Source organism: Hemiscyllium ocellatum, chromosome 7, assembly GCF_020745735.1.
Source record: "Hemiscyllium ocellatum isolate sHemOce1 chromosome 7, sHemOce1.pat.X.cur, whole genome shotgun sequence".
Lineage (NCBI taxonomy): Eukaryota > Metazoa > Chordata > Chondrichthyes > Orectolobiformes > Hemiscylliidae > Hemiscyllium > Hemiscyllium ocellatum.
The window spans coordinates 3,105,746-3,130,275 of record NC_083407.1 but is presented as its reverse complement, the minus strand read 5'-3'; the positions used below and the strand labels follow the sequence as shown (position 1 = coordinate 3,130,275).

General features: G+C 55.6%; 1 protein-coding gene across 1 annotated transcript in view; it reads right to left on the bottom strand.

The window, feature by feature from the left end:
- The window catches only part of LOC132817304 (SPRY domain-containing protein 3-like), a 454,579-nt gene that overhangs the window by 123,650 nt on the left and 306,399 nt on the right, over positions 1-24,530 (bottom strand). The window contains exon 6 of the mRNA XM_060827714.1: positions 8,552-8,609. Coding sequence (XP_060683697.1) covers positions 8,552-8,609 — 58 coding nt within the window. The remainder of the gene's footprint in view (positions 1-8,551; positions 8,610-24,530) is intronic.

The following is a 24,530-nucleotide window of genomic DNA, read 5'->3' as shown; positions in this document are numbered from 1 at the left end:
GTAGGAGTAAACGATAGGTGGGGATAGAGCCCACTGAGGGGGAACAAGAGTTGGACAGAAAAAGGGGTGAGTCACAGCCAGCCTGGGAGAACGAGGGGCTTGTTCACTTCCTGGCCCTGCCCTGCAGGAAGGAGGTGACCCCTTTGGAGATAGGACAGAGGAGAGTTCTCAGAATGGGAGCAGGGAACAGGGAGAGACTGGAGATACTGGGAACAGAGAAGATGAGGAGGAGATTTAATTGAGGTGTTCACAATTCCAGCAGGATTTTACTGGAGTGACAGCTGACAGGACTGGTCAAAGACCCGGTGATGGTGGTGAAGAAGGGAGAATGTTTTCCCATGTGGGTCATTCTGATCAGGAAGGCAAGGCCTGATAGAGCAGTGGAAACTGATACCACAGTAGATGGAACCAAGTGGACCTTATTGAATATGAGTTCCCTGATTGGGGTTTGTTAACCCGGGCCAATCAGGGAGCTCTGGCTGACATATAGAACCAGGGGGATTCAGACAGTCGCTGAGAATGTGTTGCTGGAAAAGCGCAGCAGGTCAGGCAGCATCCAAGGAACAGGAGATTCGACGTTTCAGTCATGATTCCTGAAGAAGGGCTCATGCCTGAAAAATCAATTCTCCTGTTCCTTGGATGCTGCCTGACCTGCTGCGCTTTTCCAGCCACACATTCTCAGCTCTGATCTCCAGCATCTGCAGTCCTTCCTTTCTCCCAGAGGTTTCAGACAGTCACCTCGCTCTGGGGACTGGCTGGTCAGAGCCCACAGACAGTTCACATCTTAATAAGAGGCTGACTTTGTGACGAGATACTAGTCTCTCTGCTGTTATTTCAGGAACTTTCCAAAGGGAATTGGCAGACAGTGTGGGACTCGATGCCTCTTTCAAAGAGCCAGCAGAGAAACGATGAGCAGAATGGCCTTGTCTTGTTGCTGCAGGAACAGGATCTTTCACTGACGCTCTCTACTTGCTGATCTCGATTCACTGTGACATAAACTCCCTCCTGGGATTGCCTTTGGTTTAATTTGACTCTGGGCAGTGCGTCATGGGGTCTGAGATTAAAGGAGATTTCCTCTCCTGGAGTGAGATGGTTGAGACAGCTGTGGCCCAGGGCAGGGGGAGGAGGGGGGAGTGAAGCTGAGGGGGCGGGCAGAATTGAGGCCCTTCCTCCTTCCCTTCCCTGGCAGCCTCCCCCTCCCCTTCCCCAATCCAGCTGTCAGTAATCGGGCGACCAGGGGGCAAAGTGAACATTGCCCAGGGGTCTCCCTGAATGCTGTGTTTCCACACTGCACCCCAGCACTCAGATCAAATGGTCACTCCAGCTCATCGACATGATTTACAGAAACAGCCTTTTGGCCACACTCGCTGCCTATTTATTTTGGCTTCGGATGAAGACCTGTTACCATGGGGAATGGATGTAGTTGGTCAACAGAAACATAATATTCCTTTGCACAGCCTGAGCTTACACAGTGCAGCCACAGCAGATGGAGGGATTATACCCAGCGCCCAGCACTGTCCCTGCCATTATGCACACCCCCACCCCGGGCTCCCCCACCCAGCCCCCTCCAATGGACAGCACGGCCCACATTTCGGCTCCAGGCTGGAATCCTAATCCCCCCTCCCTAATCACAGAGTCCCACAAGCTGCCCCATGTGTACCCCCACCAGCTGGTTCTGCTGGGCCTGGTGGATTATCAGATGGGGATTTATCACACTCACTGTGGTCACGGTCTCAGACACACCAGCAGACACGGTAAGGATCCCAACAAGAAACCCAGAGGGACTGCAGCCTCTTTCCATTCTGTCTCCAGCAGCCCAGGCTTGGCCCAGGACTGCTCAGTGCAATGCTGGAAATCAATTTATATTTCACCGTGCGTCCAACTCAACCCTCAACCGTCCCAAATCCCACAAACACTGACTCTCCTTCCATGTCCACTCAGCTACAAGCTGCAACACGTGTAGAGGGAGCTTTGTATCTAACCCTGTGCTGCCCCTGTCCTGGGAGTGTTTGATGGGGACAGTGTAGAGGGAGCTTTACTCTGTATCTAACCCCGTGCTGTCCCTGTCCTGGGAGGGTTGGTGTGGGGACAGTGTAGAGGGAGCTTTACTCTGTATCTAACCCCGTGCTGTCCCTGTCCTGGGAGGGTTTGATAGGGACAGTGTAGAGAGAGCTTTACTCTGTATCTAACCCCGTGCTGTCCCTGTCCTGGGAGTGTTTGATGGGGGACAGGGTAGAGGGAGCTTTACTCTGTATCTAACCCCGTGCTGTCCCTGTCCTGGGAGTGTTTAATGGGGACAGTGTAGAGGGAACTTTACTCTGTATCTAACCCCGTGCTCTCCCTGTCCTGGGAGTGTTTGATGGGGACAGTGTAGAGGGAGCTTTAATCTGTATCTAACCCTGTGCTGTCCCTGTCCTGGGAGTGTTTGATGGGGGAGAGTGTAGAGGGAGCTTTACTCTGTATCTAACCCTGTGCTGTCCCTGTCCTGGGAGTGTTTGATGGGGACAGTGTAGGGGGAAGTTACCCATTGATGGGAAGCTCCTATTAACATGAGACATCGAATGAGCCCCTCAGATAGGGGCAGTCACCGTGATGAAGGTTTAGTTTTGGGGTATTTTGAATGTGGGTTTTGTCAGTGATTGTGAATGATATCTTTCTCTGAAAGTTTGTGGTTATATTTTACAGAATTGAAATTTCCCTTTCTGAGATCGGAATTGTGACTGGATCTGTTCGAAAAGTCATCAATGACGTTGGAAATTCCCATTCACTGTTGGTATCAATCTTTGTCCCAGGTTATGCTGTAGCCAGAAGTCACACAACACCAGGCTATAGTCTGATCGGTTTGTTTGAAATCGCAAGCTTTTGGAACTCTGTCCCTTCGTCAGGTGACGAAGCAGGCAGCTGCGTGAAGGGGCAGCGCTCCGAAAGCTTGTGATTTCAAAAAAACCTGTTGGACTATAACCTGGTGTCATGTGATGTCTGACCTGGTCCATCCCAGTCCAACACCAGCAACTCCACATCATGGTTATGGTATCAGCCAGTGAGGGTTCGGGTGTGGAAATGTAGCCAAATGGAAGATGGTAAGAGCCTGTACATCCCAAAGTGTCAATGACTGAACCTTCACAGACTCTAACACACACCCACTCCCTCCCCCACCCACACTCAGTAGCAGCAGTGTGTACCATCCCCTCCCTCCCCCACCCACACTCAGTAGCAGCAGTGTGTACCATCCCCTCCCTCCCCCACCCACACTCAGTAACAGCAGTGTGTACCGTCCCCTCCCTCCCCCACCCACACTCAGTAGCAGCAGTGTGTACCGTCCCCTCCCTCCCCCACCCACACTCAGTAACAGCAGTGTGTACCGTCCCCTCCCTCCCCCACCCACACTCAGTAACAGCAGTGTGTACCGTCCCCTCCCTCCCCCACCCACACTCAGTAACAGCAGTGTGTACCGTCCCCTCCCTCTCCCACCCACACTCAGTAACAGCAGTGTGTACCATCCCCTCCCTCTCCCACCCACACTCAGTAACAGCAGTGTGTACCATCCCCTCCCTCCCCCACCCACACTCAGTAGCAGCAGTGTATACCGTCCCCTCCCTCTCCCACCCACACTCAGTAACAGCAGTGTGTACCATCCCCTCCCTCTCCCACCCACACTCAGTAACAGCAGTGTGTACCATCCCCTCCCTCCCCCACCCACACTCAGTAGCAGCAGTGTGTACCATCCCCTCCCTCCCCCACCCACACTCAGTAACAGCAGTGTGTACCATCCCCTCCCTCCCCCACCCACACTCAGTAGCAGCAGTGTATACCGTCCCCTCCCTCTCCCACCCACACTCAGTAACAGCAGTGTGTACCATCCCCTCCCTCTCCCACCCACACTCAGTAACAGCAGTGTGTACCATCCCCTCCCTCCCCCACCCACACTCAGTAGCAGCAGTGTGTACCATCCCCTCCCTCCCCCACCCACACTCAGTAACAGCAGTGTGTACCATCCCCTCCCTCCCCCACCCACACTCAGTAGCAGCAGTGTATACCGTCCCCTCCCTCTCCCACCCACACTCAGTAACAGCAGTGTGTACCATCCCCTCCCTCTCCCACCCACACTCAGTAACAGCAGTGTGTACCATCCCCTCCCTCCCCCCACCCACACTCAGTAGCAGCAGTGTGTACCATCCCCTCCCTCCCCCACCCACACTCAGTAACAGCAGTGTGTACCATCCCCTCCCTCCCCCACCCACACTCAGTAACAGCAGTGTGTACCATCCCCTCCCTCCCCCCACCCACACTCAGTAGCAGCAGTGTGTACCATCCCCTCCCTCTCCCACCCACACTCAGTAACAGCAGTGTGTACCATCCCCTCCCTCCCCCACCCACACTCAGTAGCAGCAGTGTGTACCATCCCCTCCCTCCCCCACCCACACTCAGTAACAGCAGTGTGTACCATCCCCTCCCTCCCCCACCCACACTCAGTAACAGCAGTGTGTACCATCCCCTCCCTCCCCCCACCCACACTCAGTAGCAGCAGTGTGTACCATCCCCTCCCTCCCCCACCCACACTCAGTAACAGCAGTGTGTACCATCCCCTCCCTCCCCCCACCCACACTCAGTAGCAGCAGTGTGTACCATCCCCTCCCTCCCCCCACCCACACTCAGTAACAGCAGTGTGTACCATCCACTCCCTCCCCCACCCACACTCAGTAACAGCAGTGTGTACCATCCCCTCCCTCCCCCACCCACACTCAGTAACAGCAGTGTGTACCATCCCCTCCCTCCCCCCACCCACACTCAGTAGCAGCAGTGTGTACCATCCCCTCCCTCCCCCCACCCACACTCAGTAACAGCAGTGTGTACCATCCACTCCCTCCCCCACCCACACTCAGTAACAGCAGTGTGTACCATCCCCTCCCTCCCCCACCCACACTCAGTAACAGCAGTGTGTACCATCCCTTCCCTCCCCCCACCCACACTCAGTAACAGCAGTGTGTACCATCCCCTCCCTCCCCCACCCACACTCAGTAACAGCAGTGTGTACCATCCCCTCCCTCCCCCACCCACACTCAGTAACAGCAGTGTGTACCATCCCCTCCCTCCCCCCACCCACACTCAGTAACAGCAGTGTGTACCATCCCCTCCCTCCCCCACCCACACTCAGTAGCAGCAGTGTATACCGTCCCCTCCCTCTCCCACCCACACTCAGTAACAGCAGTGTGTACCATCCCCTCCCTCCCCCACCCACACTCAGTAACAGCAGTGTGTACCATCCCCTCCCTCCCCCCACCCACACTCAGTAACAGCAGTGTGTACCATCCCCTCCCTCCCCCCACCCACACTCAGTAACAGCAGTGTGTACCATCCCCTCCCTCCCCCCACCCACACTCAGTAACAGCAGTGTGTACCATCCCCTCCCTCCCCCCACCCACACTCAGTAACAGCAGTGTGTACCATCCCCTCCCTCCCCCCACCCACACTCAGTAACAGCAGTGTGTACCATCCCCTCCCTCCCCCACCCACACTCAGTAACAGCAGTGTGTACCATCTACAAGATGCTCTGCAGAAACTCCCCAAAGACCCTCAGGCAGCACCTTCCAAACCCACACCCACTTCCATCGAGAAGGACAAGGGCAGCATTTTCATTTGGGAGGGAGCCAATGGCTTTGTGGCATTATTGCCAGACTACTAATCCCGAGCCCCAGGGAATGTTCTGGGGACGGGGTTTCAAATCGGGCCAGGGAAGGTGGTGGAGTTTGACTCTGAAATTCACAAATCAGTGATGACCCTGAAACCATCGTTGATTGTTGGGGGACAAACAGCTGCCAATCATAGGGCAGTGAAAGTCCACAACAGACCTCATGGGTCAGTGATCCCCTTTCCCACAGCACCCCATTACAGGACATGGGTCAGTGAGCACCTGTCCCACAGCACCCCATTACAGGACATGGGTCAGTGAGCACCTGTCCCACAGCACCCCATTACAGGACATGGGTCAGTGAGCACCTGTCCCACAGCACCCCATTACAGGACATGGGTCAGTGATCCCCTTTCCCACAGCACCCCATTACAGGACATGGGTCAGTGAGCACCTGTCCCACAGCACCCCATTACAGGACATGGGTCAGTGCGCACCTGTCCCACAGCACCCCATTACAGGACATGGGTCAGTGATCCCCTTTCCCACAGCACCCCATTACAGGACATGGGTCAGTGAGGACATGTCCCACAGCACCCCATTACAGGGCATGGGTCAGTGCGCACCTGTCCCACAGCACCCCATTACAGGACATGGGTCAGTGATCCCCTTTCCCACAGCACCCCATTACAGGACATGGGTCAGTAAGGACATGTCCCACAGCACCCCATTACAGGGCATGGGTCAGTGCGCACCTGTCCCACAGCACCCCATTACAGGACATGGGTCAGTGATCCCCTTTCCCACAGCACCCCATTACAGGACATGGGTCAGTAAGGACATGTCCCACAGCACCCCATTACAGGGCATGGGTCAGTGCACACCTGTCCCACAGCACCCCATTACAAGGCATGGGTCAATGATCCCCTTTCCCACAGCACCCCATTACAGGGCATGGGTCAGTGAGCACCTGTCCCACAGCACCCCATTACAGGACATGGGTCAGTGATCCCCTTTCCCACAGCACCCCATTACAGGACATGGGTCAGTGAGGACATGTCCCACAGCACCCCATTACAGGGCATGGGTCAATGATCCCCTTTCCCACAGCACCCCATTACAGGGCATGGGTCAGTGAGCACCTGTCCCACAGCACCCCATTACAGGACATGGGTCAGTGATCCCCTTTCCCACAGCACCCCATTACAGGACATGGGTCAGTGAGGACATGTCCCACAGCACCCCATTACAGGGCATGGGTCAGTGAGGACATGTCCCACAGCACCCCATTACAGGACATGGGTCAATGATCCCCTTTCCCACAGCACCCCATTACAGGACATGGGTCAGTGAGCACCTGTCCCACAGCACCCCATTACAGGGCATGGATCAGTGAGGACATGTCCCACAGCACCCCATTACAGGGCATGGGTCAGGGCAGGGAATGTAACAGGTGGACTCGTGTACCTGGCAAATACCACGTGGAGGAGGGAGGACGGGTCACAGTGAGTACAAGTGTGTATACAATCTCACGCCACTGCTCCAAATCAACCCCAATTTATAAAAACAATATCAGGCCAGTGCCAGCCTTTATTCCCCGTCCCTAACTGCCCCTTGAGAAGGTGGGGGTGAGCTGACTTCTTGACCCGCTGCAGTCCATGTGCTGTGGGTAGACCCACAATGCCCTTAGGGAGGGAATTCCAGGATTCTGACCCAGAGACACTGAAGGAACGGTGATATATTTCCAAGTCAGGATGGCGAGGGGCTCAGAGGGGAACTTGCAAGGGGTGGTGTTCCCATGGACCTGCTGCCCTTGTCCTTCGAGATGGAAGTGGGTGTGGGTTTGGAAGGTGCTGCCTGAGGGTCTTTGGTGAGTTTCTGCAGGGCATCTTGTAGATGGTACACACTGCTGTTACTGAGTGTGGGTGTGGGAGGGAGGGGATGGTACACACTGCTGTTACTGAGTGTGGGTGGGGGAGGGAGGGGATGGTACACACTGCTGTTACTGAGTGTGGGTGGGGGGAGGGAGGGGATGGTACACACTGCTGTTACTGAGTGTGGGTGGGGGAGGGAGGGGATGGTATACACTGCTGCTACTGAGTGTGGGTGGGGGAGGGAGGGGACGGTACACACTGCTGTTACTGAGTGTGGGTGGGGGAGGGAGGGGACGGTACACACTGCTGTTACTGAGTGTGGGTGGGGGAGGGAGGGGACGGTACACACCGCTGTTACTGAGTGTGGGTGGGGGAGGGAGGGGACGGTACACACTGCTGTTACTGAGTGTGGGTCGGGGGAGGGAGGGGACGGTACACACCGCTGTTACTGAGTGTGGGTGGGGGGAGGGAGGGGACGGTACACACCGCTGTTACTGAGTGTGGGTGGGGGGGAGGGAGGGGACGGTACACACCGCTGTTACTGAGTGTGGGTGGGGGGAGGGAGGGGACGGTACACACCGCTGTTACTGAGTGTGGGTGTGGGGAGGGAGGGGACGGTACACACCGCTGTTACTGAGTGTGGGTGGGGGGAGGGAGGGGACGGTACACACCGCTGTTACTGAGTGTGGGTGGGGGAGGGAGGGGACGGTACACACCGCTGTTACTGAGTGTGGGTGGGGGAGGGAGGGGATGGTACACACCGCTGTTACTGGGTGTGGGTGGGGGAGGGAGGGGACGGTACACACCGCTGTTACTGAGTGTGGGTGGGGGAGGGAGGGGGTGTTTGTGGGTGTGGTGCTAATCATACGGCTGCTTTGTCCTGGATGGTGTTGAGATTGTTGGGTGTGGTTGGAGCTGCACTTGATTGGGTCACATCACCCAGTTGTCCCAGCAAGAACACACACAGAGGCCGGGCTGCCCGAGTGTGTGCCAACATGGTGCACATCGCCCTGTGTGCCCACACCCACTCAGTATACCTGATCCTGACCTGCATGGTATGCTACCGAACCCATGCTCCATCCTGGATGTCGCTGTTTGGGATAATCCTGGAAGATAAAAGATCCCAAAAATTGACCAGAATGTAATTCAAAGTAATTAGTCCAAAGTTTTCACACTTTTTTTAAACAGTTCTGTTCAATGATTCAAGCAGCACATTGACCAGGAGGCCCTTCAGCCCAGTGTAGACTGGAAAACGATGGTCAGGGCCTTGGCTTCATGGTTTCGCCAGCAGCCTGAGATCCATTTTCCCAAGATCTGGGGGTGAAGGGTGTGGGGGTTTGTGGGGCGGCGGGCATGGGGGGCGGGAGGTGGCGGTAGTGTGGCGGGGGAGTGGGTGGGGGCTTGTGGGTGGGTGTGGGGGGGTTGTGGGGGAGGGGGTGGAGGGTGTGGGGGTGTGTGGGGGGGAGGGGTTGGGGTGTGTGGGGGAGTGTGGGGTGGGTGGCCATGGGGGGGCGGGAGGTGGTGGGGGTGTGGGGGGGTTGTGGGGGTGTGTGGGGGTGTTGTGTGGGGGGGGGAGGGGGTGTTGTGTGCGGGGTGAGGTGGTGGAGGGTGTGGGGGTGTGTGGGGGGGAGGGGTTGGGGAGTGTGAGGGTGTGTGGGGGGGGCAGGGGGTGAGGGCTGGGGGGGAGTGTGGTTGGGGGGGGGGGCGCGGTGGATGTGTGAGCAGGGCTGCTGAACACTCTCCAATGTTTTTCCTGTCACAGTCGATGTCCAACCCAATCAGCCACGGTCTCCTTCCTGAACATCAACACCAACACCATCCTCCCTTCATCCAGAAGGTTGACCACACCTTCCCCCTTACCCCCTGGTCCCCCGTCAGCCAGATTCCAAAGTCGAGCAAGATCGCAGGGCACTGAGGGGTTTGGGAGATCCAGTCCACGAATCACAAAAGTCTCATATCCATGTTCAGTGAGTAATAAGGAATACTGGGCCTTATTCCGAATGGAATGGAGGGTAAAGGTAAGGAGGTTTTTAAAATATTGACTGTCCTGGTCAGACCCCAGCTGGAATACTGTGAAGAGTTTTGGGGCTCCCTTATCTGAGGAAAGACAGGCTGCCACTGGGGGCAGTCCAGAGAAGGTTCACTCGGCTGATCCCGGGGATGGAGGGACTGTCTCATGAGGAGAGGGGGAGTAGGTTGGGCCTCGACTCAATGGAGGTTAGCAGAAAAAGAGACGACCTTATTGAAACATACAAGATTCTGAGGGACTTTGAGATGGGAGATGTGGAGAGGCTGATTCTCCGTAGGGCCAGAGGGGCATCATCTCAGAGTAAGGGGGCACCCCATTGAAGACAGAGATGGGGAGGGATTTCCTCTCTCGGAGGGGAGTGAATCTGTGGAACTCTTTCCCACAGAGGGCTGTCGAGGCTGGGTCATTCAGGATATTCAAGGCTGAGAGAGACGGATGTTTAATCAGGAAGGGAATGGCGGGTTGGGGGGAAAGGCAGGAGAGTGGGGTTGAGGATAATCAGATCAGCCTGACCTCAGTGAATGGCAGAGCAGGCTTGATGGGCTGAATGGCCTCATCCTGCTCCTACATCTCATGGTCTTCACTGCCCATTTCCACTTGGGGTTTTTGGAAATAACTTCTGAGATTTCCTTGAATTTCCTTGCCAATATATTGTCCACACTGTCAGAGTGCCATCTCAGTTTCCTTCCTTTATCTCATTCTTGTGGTGAACATCATCTTTGTAGAAGATACAACACACTGGGGCCTGAACGATGTGACAGAATGGGGTGACTGTGGTGAGACCTATCCTGACGATAGGAGGAGGAACTCGCTGCATCGTTTCCCTATGGTCAGGGTGTGGAGGTGAGATTCGGACTGGCCAACGGTGAGTTCCTGATGAATGGGGAGTTCGAATTAATAAATGATCTCTACACCCCATCTCTTTAATAAGCAGCTTCCAATCACACTGCCCAAGGACATGGGAATCCCAGCAGCTCACTGCTGGGTCCAGCCAGTTGCTCCAAAGGATGTCCATGTGGGACAGCAACATATCGGGGAAACACAATGGGCACCACCACAGCTCCCACAGCCAGGAACAAAGAACAAAGCACATTACAGCACAGGAACAGGCCCTTCGGCCCTCCAAACCGGTACTGATCCAGATCCTCGATCTAAACCTGTCGCCCATTCTCTAAGGACCTGTATCCCTCTGCTCCCTGCCCATTCAGGTATCTGTCTAGATACATCTTAAATCACATTATTGTCCCCCCGGCAATGCATTCCAGACACCCACCACCCTCTGTGTGAGAACTTTCCCCGTATAGTTCAGGCTTGGAGGACCAAAGGGCCTGTTTCTGGGATGTAAATTTTCTTTGTTCTTTGTTCTTTGTTCTATCTCCCTTAAACTTTCCCCTCTCACTTTGAACTCGTGACCCCTAGTAATTGAGTCCCCCACTCTGGGGGATAAAGCTTCTTGTTATCCACCCTGTCTATACCCCTTATGGTTTTGTAGGCTTCAATCAGGTCCCCCCTTCAACCTCCACCTTTCTAATGAAAATAATCCTGATCTACTCAACCTCTCCTCATAGCCAGCACCCTCCATACCAGGCAGTATCCTGGTGAACCTCCTCTGCACCCTCTCCAAGCATCCACATCCTTTTGGTAATGTGGTGACCAGAACTGTATACAGTATTCTAAATGTGGCCGAACCAAAATCCTATATAACTGTAACATGACCTGCCCACTCTTGTACTCAATCCCCCGTCCGATGAAGGAAAGCAATGCGGTATGCCTTCTTGACCGCACTCTACTGTCCTGTGTTGCCACCTTCAGGGAACAATGGACCTGAGCGCCCAGATCTCTCTGTTCATCAATTTTCCCCAGGACTTTTCCATTTATTGTATAATTTGCTCTGGAATTGGATCTTCCAAAATGCATCACCTCACATTTGCCTGGATTGAACTTCATCTGCCATTTCTCTGACCATGTCTCCAATCTATCTATATTCTGCTGTGTTCTGCCAATCCCCATCACTATCTGTTACTCCTCCAATCTTAGTGTCATCTACAAACAGGCGAATGAGGCAATCTACACCTTCCTCCAAATCAGTTCTGTATAACATAAACAACAGTGGTCCCAGCACGGGTCCCTGTGGGACACCACTGCTCAGAGCTCTCCATTTTGAGAAACTCCCTTCCACTACTACTCTCCTGTCTCCTGCTGCCCAGCCCGTTCTCTATCCATCTCGCTGGTACACCCTGGACCCCAGCAATTTCACTTTCTCCATCAGTCTACCATGGGGAACCTTATCAAACGTCTTATTGAAGTCCATGTTTATGACATCTACATCCCTTCCCTCATCAATTAACTTTGTCACCTTTTCAAACAATTCTACTAGGTTTGTAAGGAGTGGTACGGTGGCTCAGTGGTTAGCACTACAGCCTCACAGCGCCAGGGACCCAGGTTCGATTCCCACCTCGGGTGACTGTGTGGAGTTTGCATATTCTCCCCGTGTCTGTGTGGGTTTCCTCTGGGTGCTCTGGTTTCCTCCCACAGTCACAAAGATGTGCAGGTTAGGTGAATCAGTTGGGCTAAATTGCCTGTAGTGTTTAGGGATGTGAAGGTTAGGTGCAATAGTCAAGGGTAAATATAAGGGAGGGGGAATGGGTCGGGGGAGGGGTTTATTCTGCGGAAGGCTGATATGGATTTGTTGGCCTGAAGTGCCTGTTTCCACACTGTAGGGATTCTATAATCTTCATGTCGTGTAAAACATGACCTTCCCTGCACCAAACCTTGCTGTCAATTTTCTTCCAAATGGGAATATATCCTCTCCCTCAATATCTTCTCCAGTAGCTTCCCTACCTCTGACGTCTGGCTCACTGGTCTGTAATTACCTGGAATATCCCTGTTATCTCCCTTAGACAAAGGTACATTAGTAATTCTCCAGTTCTCTGGGACCTCCCCCATATTCAAGGATGCTGCAAAGATATGTTACAGCTGCAGATTGGATATTGGGATCCAACATGGATTAGCCTCTGGGAATCCTCCTGGTCCATCTCCGATCCACTGACAGGACACTCTACCCCTCAATGCTGACCCTCGGTCTTTCCCAGGAACTCCCCTATAGCAAGCTCTCAGTGGGCTCAGGGACATGCCCCCAGCTCAGGAACAGCACCAGGCTGGACCTCCAGAAACCTCACTCCCTCACTCCCTCACTCACTCCATCCCTTACCCTAAGCTGACTGTATCTCAGCCTTGCCAGGATGTCCCTGGCCCTGAGCCGGTGATCCTGCGCTCAGATTGGTACGACCTCACTTTGCTCATTGTACAAATTGTGTAGGTGGAGCTTTACTCTGTCTCTCACCCTGTGCTGTCCCTGTCCCTGGGGAGATTTGATGGGGACGGTGTAGAGGGAGCCTTACTCTCTCACCCACCCTGTGCTGTCCCTGTCCCTGGGAAGATTTGATGGGGACAGTGTAGAGGGAGCCTTACTCTCTCACCAACCCTGTGCTGTCCCTGTCACTGGGGAGATTTGATGTGGACGGTGTAGAGGGAGTCTTACACTCTCACCCACCCTGTGCTGTACTGAGGTGTTTCTGTAAAGGTCACTAGGATGATTGAGGATAGTGAGAAGGTGAGGGAGTATGAGTTGGGGCGATGTGATTGGACAGTGGTGTAGGTTGCACTGTGTAAGAACTCCAGTGGAAAGGCAGTGTCCAAGCTGGGATGGAGAAAGACTGTTTGCTTCATCATTCCTGAGGGACCTGGGAAATTGATAACATTGTGTTTGGGTGAGGAGGTGAAAGGGCTTTCAGACAGCAGGGACCCCAAAAACAACCCAGCCTCCACGTCAGGTCACAAGGTCATCTCATTTAATTATGGTCACTCCACTGGCTCATGTTTCAGAGCATGGTTCATGGCATGGCTCATTGGGAATTATTATCCTGCTCAATATCCGTCATAACCTCATCGCGATCAGCACCCACAACACAGACTATATCCCGACCCCAGTGGGAGTCACCGCATGTGGGAGTGTACCCCAGTGAGAGTCAGTGTGCATGGGAGTGTACCCCAGTGAGAGTCGGTGTGTGAGGGACTGTACCCCAGTGAGAGTCAGTGTGTGAGGGAGTGTACCCCAGTGAGAGTCGGTGTGTGAGGGAGTGTACCCCAGTGAGAGTCAGTGTGTGAGGGAGTGTACCCCAGTGAGAGCCGGTGTGTGAGGGAGTGTACCCCAGTGAGAGTCGGTGTGTGAGGGAGTGTACCCCAGTGAGAGTCGGTGTGTATGGGAGTGTACCCCAGTGAGAGTCGGTGTGTGTGGGAGTGTACCCCAGTGAGAGTCAGTGTGTGAGGGAGTGTACCCCAGTGAGAGTCGGTGTGTGAGGGAGTGTACCCCAGTGAGAGCCGGTGTGTGAGGGAGTGTACCCCAGTGAGAGTCGGTGTGTGAGGGAGTGTACCCCAGTGAGAGTCGGTGTGTATGGGAGTGTACCCCAGTGAGAGTCGGTGTGTGTGGGAGTGTACCCCAGTGAGAGTCGGTGTGTGTGGGAGTGTACCCCAGTGAGAGTCAGTGTGTGAGGGAGTGTACCCCAGTGAGAGTCGGTGTGTGAGGGAGTGTACCCCAGTGAGAGCCAGTGTGTGAGGGAGTGTACCCCAGTGAGAGTCGGTGTGTGAGGGAGTGTACCCCAGTGAGAGTCGATGTGTATGGGAGTGTACCCCAGTGAGAGTCGGTGTGTGTGGGAGTGTACCCCAGTGAGAGTCAGTGTGTGTGGGAGTGTACCCCAGTGAGGGTCGGTGTGTGTGGGAGTGTACCCCAGTGAGAGTCGGTGTGTGTGGGAGTGTACCCCAGTGAGAGTCGGTGTGTATGGGAGTGTACCCCAGTGAGAGTCGGTGTGTGTGGGAGTGTACCCCAGTGAGAGTCATTGTGTGAGGGAGTGTACCCCAGTGAGAGTCGGTGTGTATGGGAGTGTACCCCAGTGAGAGTCGGTGTGTGTGGGAGTGTACCCCAGTGAGAGTCAGTGTGTGAGGGAGTGTACCCCAGTGAGAGTCGGTGTGTATGGGAGTGTACCCCAGTGAGAGTCAGTGTGTGTGGGAGTGTACCCCAGTGAGGGTCAGTGTGTGAGGGTCTGTACCCCAGTGAGAGTCGGTGTGTGTGGGAGTGTACCCCAGTGAGGGTCAGTGTGTGTGGGAGTGTACCCCAGTGAGGGTCAGTGTGTGAGGGTCTGTACCCCAGTGAGAGTCGGTGTGTGTGAGTGTACCCCAGTGAGAGTCGATGTGTGTGGGAGTGTACCCCAGTGAGAGTCAGTGTGTGTGGGAGTGTACCCCAGTGAGGGTCAGTGTGTGTGGGAGTGTACCCCAGTGAGAGTCGGTGTGTATGGGAGTGTACCCCAGTGAGAGTCGGTGTGTATGTGGGAGTGTACCCCAGTGAGAGTCGGTGTGTATGGGAGTGTACCCCAGTGAGAGTCGGTGTGTGTGGGAGTGTACCCCAGTGAGAGTCGGTGTGTGTGGGAGTGTATCCCAGTGAGAGTCAGTGTGTGTGGGAGTGTATCCCAGTGAGAGTCAGTGTGTGTGGGACTGTACCCCAGTGAGAGTCAGTGTGTGTGGGAGTGTATCCCAGTGAGAGTCAGTGTGTGTGGGAGTGTACCCCAGTGAGAGTCAGTGTGTGTCGGAGTGTACCCCAGTGAGAGTCGGAGTGTGAGGGAGTGTACCCCAGTGAGAGTCAGTGTGTGTGGGAGTGTACCCCAGTGAGAGTCAGTGTGTGTGGGAGTGTACCCCAGTGAGAGTCGGCGTGTGAGGGAGTGTACCCCAGTGAGAGTCAGTGTGTGTGGGAGTGTACCCCAGTGAGAGTCGGTGTGTGAGGGAGTGTACCCCAGTGAGAGTCAGTGTGTGTGAGACTGTACCCCAGTGAGAGTCAGTGTGTGAGGGAGTGTATCCCAGTGAGAGTCAGTGTGTGTGAGACTGTACCCCAGTGAGAGTCAGTGTGTGAGGGAGTGTACCCCAGTGAGAGTCAGTGTGTGTGAGACTGTACCCCAGTGAGAGTCGGTGTGTGTGGGTGTGTACCCCAGTGAGAGTCAGTGTGTGTGAGACTGTACCCCAGTGAGAGTCAGTGTGTGAGGGAGTGTATCGCAGTGAGAGTCAGTGTGTGTGGGAGTGTGCCCCAGTGAGAGTCAGTGTGTGTGGGTCTGTACCCCAGTGAGGGTCAGTGTGTGAGGGACTGTACCCCAGTGAGGGTCAGTGTGTGTGGGAGTGTACCCCAGTGAGGGTCAGTGTGTGTGGGAGTGTACCCCAGTGAGAGTCAGTGTGTGTGGGAGTGTACCCCAGTGAGGGTCAGTGTGTGTGGGACTGTAACCCAGTGAGAGTCAGTGTGTGAGGGAGTGTACCCCAGTGAGAGTCGGTGTGTATGGGAATGTACCCCAGTGAGAGTCAGTGTGTGTGGGAGTGTACCCCAGTGAGGGTCGGTGTGTGTGGGAGTGTACCCCAGTGAGAGTCGGTGTGTATGGGAGTGTATCCCAGTGAGAGTCGGTGTGTGTGGGAGTGTACCCCAGTGAGAGTCAGTGTGTGAGGGAGTGTACCCCAGTGAGAGTCCGTGTGTATGGGAGTGTACCCCAGTGAGAGTCGGTGTGTGAGGGAGTGTACCCCAGTGAGAGTCAGTGTGTGTGGGAGTGTACCCCAGTGAGAGTCAGTGTGTGAGGGAGTGTACCCCAGTGAGAGTCGGTGTGTATGGGAGTGTACCCCAGTGAGAGTCAGTGTGTGTGGGAGTGTACCCCAGTGAGGGTCAGTGTGTGAGGGTCTGTACCCCAGTGAGAGTCGGTGTGTGTGGGAGTGTACCCCAGTGAGGGTCAGTGTGTGTGGGGCTGTACCCCAGTGAGGGTCAGTGTGTGAGGGACTGTACCCCAGTGAGAGTCGGTGTGTGTGAGTGTACCTCAGTGAGAGTCGATGTGTGTGGGAGTGTACCCCAGTGAGAGTCAGTGTGTGTGGGAGTGTACCCCAGTGAGGGTCAGTGTGTGTGGGAGTGTACCCCAGTGAGAGTCGATGTGTATGTGGGAGTGTACCCCAGTGAGAGTCGGTGTGTATGGGAGTGTACCCCAGTGAGAGTTGGTGTGTATGGGAGTGTACCCCAGTGAGAGTCGGTGTGTGTGGGGCTGTACCCCAGTGAGAGTCAGTGTGTGTGGGAGTGTATCCCAGTGAGAGTCGGTGTGTGTGGGACTGTACCCCAGTGAGAGTCAGTGTGTGTGGGAGTGTATCCCAGTGAGAGTCAGTGTGTGTGGGAGTGTACCCCAGTGAGAGTCAGTGTGTATGGGAGTGTACCCCAGTGAGAGTCAGTGTGTGTGGGAGTGTACCCCAGTGAGAGTCGGTGTGTGAGGGAGTGTACCCCAGTGAGAGTCAGTGTGTGTGGGTGTGTACCCCAGTGAGAGTCAGTGTGTGTGAGACTGTACCCCAGTGAGAGTCAGTGTGTGAGGGAGTGTATCCCAGTGAGAGTCAGTGTGTGTGGGAGTGTGCCCCAGTGAGAGTCAGTGTGTGTGGGTCTGTACCCCAGTGAGGGTCAGTGTGTGAGGGACTGTACCCCAGTGAGGGTCAGTGTGTGTGGGAGTGTACCCCAGTGAGGGTCAGTGTGTGTGGGAGTGTATCCCAGTGAGAGTCAGTGTGTGTGGGAGTGTGCCCCAGTGAGAGTCAGTGTGTGTGGGTCTGTACCCCAGTGAGGGTCAGTGTGTAAGGGACTGTACCCCAGTGAGGGTCAGTGTGTGTGGGAGTGTACCCCAGTGAGGGTCAGTGTGTGTGGGAGTGTACCCCAGTGAGGGTCAGTGTGTGAGGGAGTGTGCCCCAGTGAGGGTCAGTGTGTGTGGGAGTGTACCCCAGTGAGAGTCAGTGTGTGTGGGAGTGTACCCCAGTGAGGGTCAGTGTGTGAGGGACTGTACCCCAGTGAGGGTCAGTGTGTGTGGGAGTGTACCCCAGTGAGGGTCAGTGTGTGTGGGACTGTACCCCAGTGAGAGTCAGTGTGTGTGAGACTGTACCCCAGTGAGAGTCAGTGTGTGAGGGAGTGTATCCCAGTGAGAGTCAGTGTGTGTGGGAGTGTGCCCCAGTGAGAGTCAGTGTGTGTGGGTCTGTACCCCAGTGAGGGTCAGTGTGTGAGGGACTGTACCCCAGTGAGGGTCAGTGTGTGTGGGAGTGTACCCCAGTGAGGGTCAGTGTGTGTGAGACTGTACCCCAGTGAGGGTCAGTGTGTGTGGGAGTGTACCCCAGTGAGAGTCAGTGTGTGTGGGAGTGTACCCCAGTGAGGGTCGGTGTGTGTGGGAGTGTACCCCAGTGAGAGTCGGTGTGTATGGGAGTGTACCCCAGTGAGAGTCGGTGTGTGTGGGAGTGTACCCCAGTGAGAGTCAGTGTGTGAGGGAGTGTACCCCAGTGAGAGTCCGTGTGTATGGGAGTGTACCCCAGTGAGAGTCGGTGTGTGTGGGAGTGTACCCCAGTGAGAGTCAGTGTGTGAGGGAGTGTACCCCAGTGAGAGTCGGTGTGTATGGGAGTGTACCCCAGTGAGAGTCAGTGTGTGTGGGAGTGTACCCCAGTGAGAGTCAGTGTGTGTGGGAGTGTACCCCAGTGAGAGTCGGTGTGTGAGGGAGTGTACCCCAGTGAGAGTCGGTGTGTGTGGGTGTGTACCCCAGTGAGAGTCAGTGTGTGTGAGACTGTACCCCAGTAAGAGTCAGTGTGTGTGGGAGTGTACCCCAGTGAGGGTCAGTGTGTGTGGGACTGTACCCCAGTGAGAGTCAGTGTGTGAGGGAGTGTATCCCAGTAAGAGTCAGTGTGTGTGGGAGTGTGCCCCAGTGAGAGTCAGTGTGTGTGGGTCTGTACCCCAGTGAGGGTCAGTGTGTGAGGGACTGTAACCCAGTGAGGGTCAGTGTGTGTGGGAGTGTACCCCAGTGAGGGTCAGTGTGTGTGGGAGTGTATCCCAGTGAGAGTCAGTGTGTGTGGGAGTGTGCCCCAGTGAGAGTCAGTGTGTGTGGGTCTGTACCCCAGTGAGGGTCAGTGTGTGAGGGACTGTTCCCCAGTGAGGGTCAGTGTGTGTGGGAGTGTACCCCAGTGAGAGTCGGTGTGTATGGTAGTGTACCCCAGTGAGAGTCGGTGTGTGTGGGAGTGTACCCCAGTGAGAGTCGGTGTGTGAGGGAGTGTACCCCAGTGAGAGTCAGTGTGTGTGGGTGTGTACCCCAGTGAGAGTCAGTGTGTGTGAGACTGTACCCCAGTGAGAGTCAGTGTGTGAGGGAGTGTATCCCAGTGAGAGTCAGTGTGTGTGGGAGTGTGCCCCAGTGAGAGTCAGTGTGTGTGGGTCTGTACCCCAGTGAGGGTCAGTGTGTGAGGGACTGTACCCCAGTGAGGGTCAGTGTGTGTGGGAGTGTACCCCAGTGAGGGTCAGTGTGTGTGGGAGTGTATCCCAGTGAGAGTCAGTGTGTGTGGGAGTGTGCCCCAGTGAGAGTCAGTGTGTGTGGGAGTGTACCCCAGTGAGGGTCGGTGTGTGTGGGAGTGTACCCCAGTGAGAGTCGGTGTGTGTGGGAGTGTACCCCAGTGAGAGTCGGTGTGTATGGGAGTGTACCCCAGTGAGAGTCGGTGTGTGTGGGAGTGTACCCCAGTGAGAGTCAGTGTGTGAGGGAGTGTACCCCAGTGAGAGTCGGTGTGTATGGGAGTGTACCCCAGTGAGAGTCGGTGTGTGTGGGAGTGTACCCCAGTGAGAGTCAGTGTGTGAGGGAGTGTACCCCAGTGAGAGTCGGTGTGTATGGGAGTGTACCCCAGTGAGAGTCAGTGTGTGTGGGAGTGTACCCCAGTGAGGGTCAGTGTGTGAGGGTCTGTACCCCAGTGAGAGTCAGTGTGTGTGAGTGTACCCCAGTGAGAGTCGATGTGTGTGGGAGTGTACCCCAGTGAGAGTCGGTGTGTATGGGAGTGTACCCCAGTGAGAGTCGGTGTGTATGTGGGAGTGTACCCCAGTGAGAGTCGGTGTGTATGGGAGTGTACCCCAGTGAGAGTCGGTGTGTGTGGGAGTGTACCCCAGTGAGAGTCGGTGTGTGTGGGGCTGTACCCCAGTGAGAGTCAGTGTGTGTGGGAGTGTATCCCAGTGAGAGTCAGTGTGTGTGGGACTGTACCCCAGTGAGAGTCAGTGTGTGTGGGAGTGTATCCCAGTGAGAGTCAGTGTGTGTGGGAGTGTACCCCAGTGAGAGTCAGTGTGTATGGGAGTGTACCCCAGTGAGAGTCAGTGTGTGTGGGAGTGTACCCCAGTGAGAGTCGGTGTGTGAGGGAGTGTACCCCAGTGAGAGTCAGTGTGTGTGAGACTGTACCCCAGTGAGAGTCAGTGTGTAAGGGAGTGTATCCCAGTGAGAGTCAGTGTGTGTGGGAGTGTGCCCCAGTGAGAGTCAGTGTGTGTGGGTCTGTACCCCAGTGAGGGTCAGTGTGTGAGGGACTGTACCCCAGTGAGGTTCAGTGTGTGTGGGAGTGTACCCCAGTGAGGGTCAGTGTGTGTGGGAGTGTACCCCAGTGAGGGTCAGTGTGTGTGGGAGTGTACCCCAGTGAGAGTCAGTGTGTGTGGGAGTGTCCCCCAGTGAGGGTCAGTGTGTGTGGGAGTGCACCCCAGTGAGGGTCAGTGTGTGAGGGAGTGTGCCCCAGTGAGGGTCAGTGTGTGTGGGAGTGTACCCCAGTGAGGGTCAGTGTGTGTGGGAGTGTACCCCAGTGAGAGTCAGTGTGTGTGAGAGTGTACCCCAGTGAGGGTCAGTGTGTGTGGGAGTGTACCCCAGTGAGAGTCAGTGTGTGTGGGAGTGTACCCCAGTGAGGGTCAGTGTGTGAGGGACTGTACCCCAGTGAGGGTCAGTGTGTGTGGGAGTGTACCCCAGTGAGGGTCAGTGTGTGTGGGACTGTACCCCAGTGAGAGTCAGTGTGTGTGAGACTGTACCCCAGTGAGAGTCAGTGTGTGAGGGAGTGTATCCCAGTGAGAGTCAGTGTGTGTGGGAGTGTGCCCCAGTGAGAGTCAGTGTGTGTGGGTCTGTACCCCAGTGAGGGTCAGTGTGTGAGGGACTGTACCCCAGTGAGGGTCAGTGTGTGTGGGAGTGTATCCCAGTGAGAGTCAGTGTGTATGGGACTGTACCCCAGTGAGAGTCAGTGTGTGTGGGAGTGTATCCCAGTGAGAGTCAGTGTGTGTGGGAGTGTACCCCAGTGAGAGTCAGTGTGTATGGGAGTGTACCCCAGTGAGAGTCAGTGTGTGTGGGAGTGTACCCCAGTGAGAGTCGGTGTGTGAGGGAGTGTACCCCAGTGAGAGTCAGTGTGTGTGGGAGTGTACCCCAGTGAGAGTCAGTGTGTGAGGGAGTGTACCCCAGTGAGAGTCGGTGTGTATGGGAGTGTACCCCAGTGAGAGTCAGTGTGTGTGGGAGTGTACCCCAGTGAGGGTCAGTGTGTGAGGGTCTGTACCCCAGTGAGAGTCGGTGTGTGTGGGAGTGTACCCCAGTGAGGGTCAGTGTGTGTGGGGCTGTACCCCAGTGAGGGTCAGTGTGTGAGGGACTGTACCCCAGTGAGAGTCGGTGTGTGTGAGTGTACCTCAGTGAGAGTCGATGTGTGTGGGAGTGTACCCCAGTGAGAGTCAGTGTGTGTGGGAGTGTACCCCAGTGAGGGTCAGTGTGTGTGGGAGTGTACCCCAGTGAGAGTCGATGTGTATGTGGGAGTGTACCCCAGTGAGAGTCGGTGTGTATGGGAGTGTACCCCAGTGAGAGTTGGTGTGTATGGGAGTGTACCCCAGTGAGAGTCGGTGTGTGTGGGGCTGTACCCCAGTGAGAGTCAGTGTGTGTGGGAGTGTATCCCAGTGAGAGTCGGTGTGTGTGGGACTGTACCCCAGTGAGAGTCAGTGTGTGTGGGAGTGTATCCCAGTGAGAGTCAGTGTGTGTGGGAGTGTACCCCAGTGAGAGTCAGTGTGTATGGGAGTGTACCCCAGTGAGAGTCAGTGTGTGTGGGAGTGTACCCCAGTGAGAGTCGGTGTGTGAGGGAGTGTACCCCAGTGAGAGTCAGTGTGTGTGGGTGTGTACCCCAGTGAGAGTCAGTGTGTGTGAGACTGTACCCCAGTGAGAGTCAGTGTGTGAGGGAGTGTATCCCAGTGAGAGTCAGTGTGTGTGGGAGTGTGCCCCAGTGAGAGTCAGTGTGTGTGGGTCTGTACCCCAGTGAGGGTCAGTGTGTGAGGGACTGTACCCCAGTGAGGGTCAGTGTGTGTGGGAGTGTACCCCAGTGAGGGTCAGTGTGTGTGGGAGTGTATCCCAGTGAGAGTCAGTGTGTGTGGGAGTGTGCCCCAGTGAGAGTCAGTGTGTGTGGGTCTGTACCCCAGTGAGGGTCAGTGTGTAAGGGACTGTACCCCAGTGAGGGTCAGTGTGTGTGGGAGTGTACCCCAGTGAGAGTCAGTGTGTGTGGGAGTGTACCCCAGTGAGGGTCAGTGTGTGTGGGAGTGTACCCCAGTGAGGGTCAGTGTGTGAGGGAGTGTGCCCCAGTGAGGGTCAGTGTGTGTGGGAGTGTACCCCAGTGAGAGTCAGTGTGTGTGGGACTGTACCCCAGTGAGGGTCAGTGTGTGTGGGAGTGTACCCCAGTGAGGGTCAGTGTGTGTGGGACTGTACCCCAGTGAGAGTCAGTGTGTGTGAGACTGTACCCCAGTGAGAGTCAGTGTGTGAGGGAGTGTATCCCAGTGAGAGTCAGTGTGTGTGGGAGTGTGCCCCAGTGAGAGTCAGTGTGTGTGGGTCTGTACCCCAGTGAGGGTCAGTGTGTGAGGGACTGTACCCCAGTGAGGGTCAGTGTGTGTGGGAGTGTATCCCAGTGAGAGTCAGTGTGTGTGGGAGTGTGCCCCAGTGAGAGTCAGTGTGTGTGGGTCTGTACCCCAGTGAGGGTCAGTGTGTGAGGGACTGTATCCCAGTGAGGGTCAGTGTGTGTGGGAGTGTACCCCAGTGAGGGTCAGTGTGTGTGAGACTGTACCCCAGTGAGGGTCAGTGTGTGTGGGAGTGTACCCCAGTGAGAGTCAGTGTGTGTGGGAGTGTACCCCAGTGAGGGTCGGTGTGTGTGGGAGTGTACCCCAGTGAGAGTCGGTGTGTGTGGGAGTGTACCCCAGTGAGAGTCGGTGTGTATGGGAGTGTACCCCAGTGAGAGTCGGTGTGTGTGGGAGTGTACCCCAGTGAGAGTCAGTGTGTGAGGGAGTGTACCCCAGTGAGAGTCGGTGTGTATGGGAGTGTACCCCAGTGAGAGTCGGTGTGTGTGAGACTGTACCCCAGTGAGAGTCAGTGTGTGAGGGAGTGTACCCCAGTGAGGGTCAGTGTGTGTGGGAGTGTACCCCAGTGAGAGTCAGTGTGTGTGGGAGTGTACCCCAGTGAGGGTCAGTGTGTGAGGGACTGTACCCCAGTGAGGGTCAGTGTGTGTGGGAGTGTACCCCAGTGAGGGTCAGTGTGTGTGGGACTGTACCCCAGTGAGAGTCAGTGTGTGTGAGACTGTACCCCAGTGAGAGTCAGTGTGTGAGGGAGTGTATCCCAGTGAGAGTCAGTGTGTGTGGGAGTGTGCCCCAGTGAGAGTCAGTGTGTGTGGGTCTGTACCCCAGTGAGGGTCAGTGTGTGAGGGACTGTGCCCCAGTGAGGGTCAGTGTGTGTGGGAGTGTATCCCAGTGAGAGTCAGTGTGTATGGGACTGTACCCCAGTGAGAGTCAGTGTGTGTGGGAGTGTATCCCAGTGAGAGTCAGTGTGTGTGGGAGTGTACCCCAGTGAGAGTCAGTGTGTATGGGAGTGTACCCCAGTGAGAGCCAGTGTGTGTGGGAGTGTACCCCAGTGAGAGTCGGTGTGTGAGGGAGTGTACCCCAGTGAGAGTCAGTGTGTGTGGGAGTGTACCCCAGTGAGAGTCGGTGTGTGAGGGAGTGTACCCCAGTGAGAGTCAGTGTGTGTGGGTGTGTACCCCAGTGAGAGTCAGTGTGTGTGAGACTGTATCCCAGTGAGAGTCAGTGTGTGAGGGAGTGTATCCCAGTGAGAGTCAGTGTGTGTGGGAGTGTTCCCCAGTGAGAGTCAGTGTGTGTGGGTCTGTACCCCAGTGAGGGTCAGTGTGTGAGGGACTGTACCCCAGTGAGGGTCAGTGTGTGTGGGAGTGTATCCCAGTGAGAGTCAGTGTGTGTGGGAGTGTGCCCCAGTGAGAGTCAGTGTGTGTGGGTCTGTACCCCAGTGAGGGTCAGTGTGTGAGGGACTGTACCCCAGTGAGGGTCAGTATGTGTGGGAGTGTACCCCAGTGAGGGTCAGTGTGTGTGGGAGTGTACCCCAGTGAGAGTCAGTGTGTGTGGGAGTGTACCCCAGTGAGGGTCAGTGTGTGTGGGAGTGTACCCCAGTGACAGTCAGTGTGTGAGGGACTGTACCCCAGTGAGGGTCAGTGTGTGTGGGAGTGTACCCCAGTGAGGGTCAGTGTGTGTGGGAGTGTACCCCAGTGAGGGTCAGTGTGTGAGGGACTGTACCCCAGTGAGGGTCAGTGTGTGTGGGAGTGTACCCCAGTGAGGGTCAGTGTGTGTGGGAGTGTATCCCAGTGAGAGTCAGTGTGTGTGGGAGTGTGCCCCAGTGAGAGTCAGTGTGTGAGGGAGTGTATCCCAGTGAGAGTCAGTGTGTGTGGGAGTGTACCCCAGTGAGGGTCAGTGTGTGTGAGACTGTACCCCACTGAGAGTCAGTGTGTGAGGGAGTGTATCCCAGTGAGAGTCAGTGTGTGTGGGAGTGTGCCCCAGTGAGAGTCAGTGTGTGTGGGTCTGTACCCCAGTGAGGGTCAGTGTGTGAGGGACTGTACCCCAGTGAGGGTCAGTGTGTGTGGGAGTGTACCCCAGTGAGGGTCAGTGTGTGTGGGAGTGTATCCCAGTCAGAGTCAGTGTATGTGGGAGTGTGCCCCAGTGAGAGTCAGTGTGTGTGGGAGTGTACCCCAGTGAGAGTCAGTGTGTGTGGGAGTGTACCCCAGTGAGGGTCAGTGTGTGTGGGAGTGTACCCCAGTGAGGGTCAGTGTGTGTGGGTGTGTATCCCTG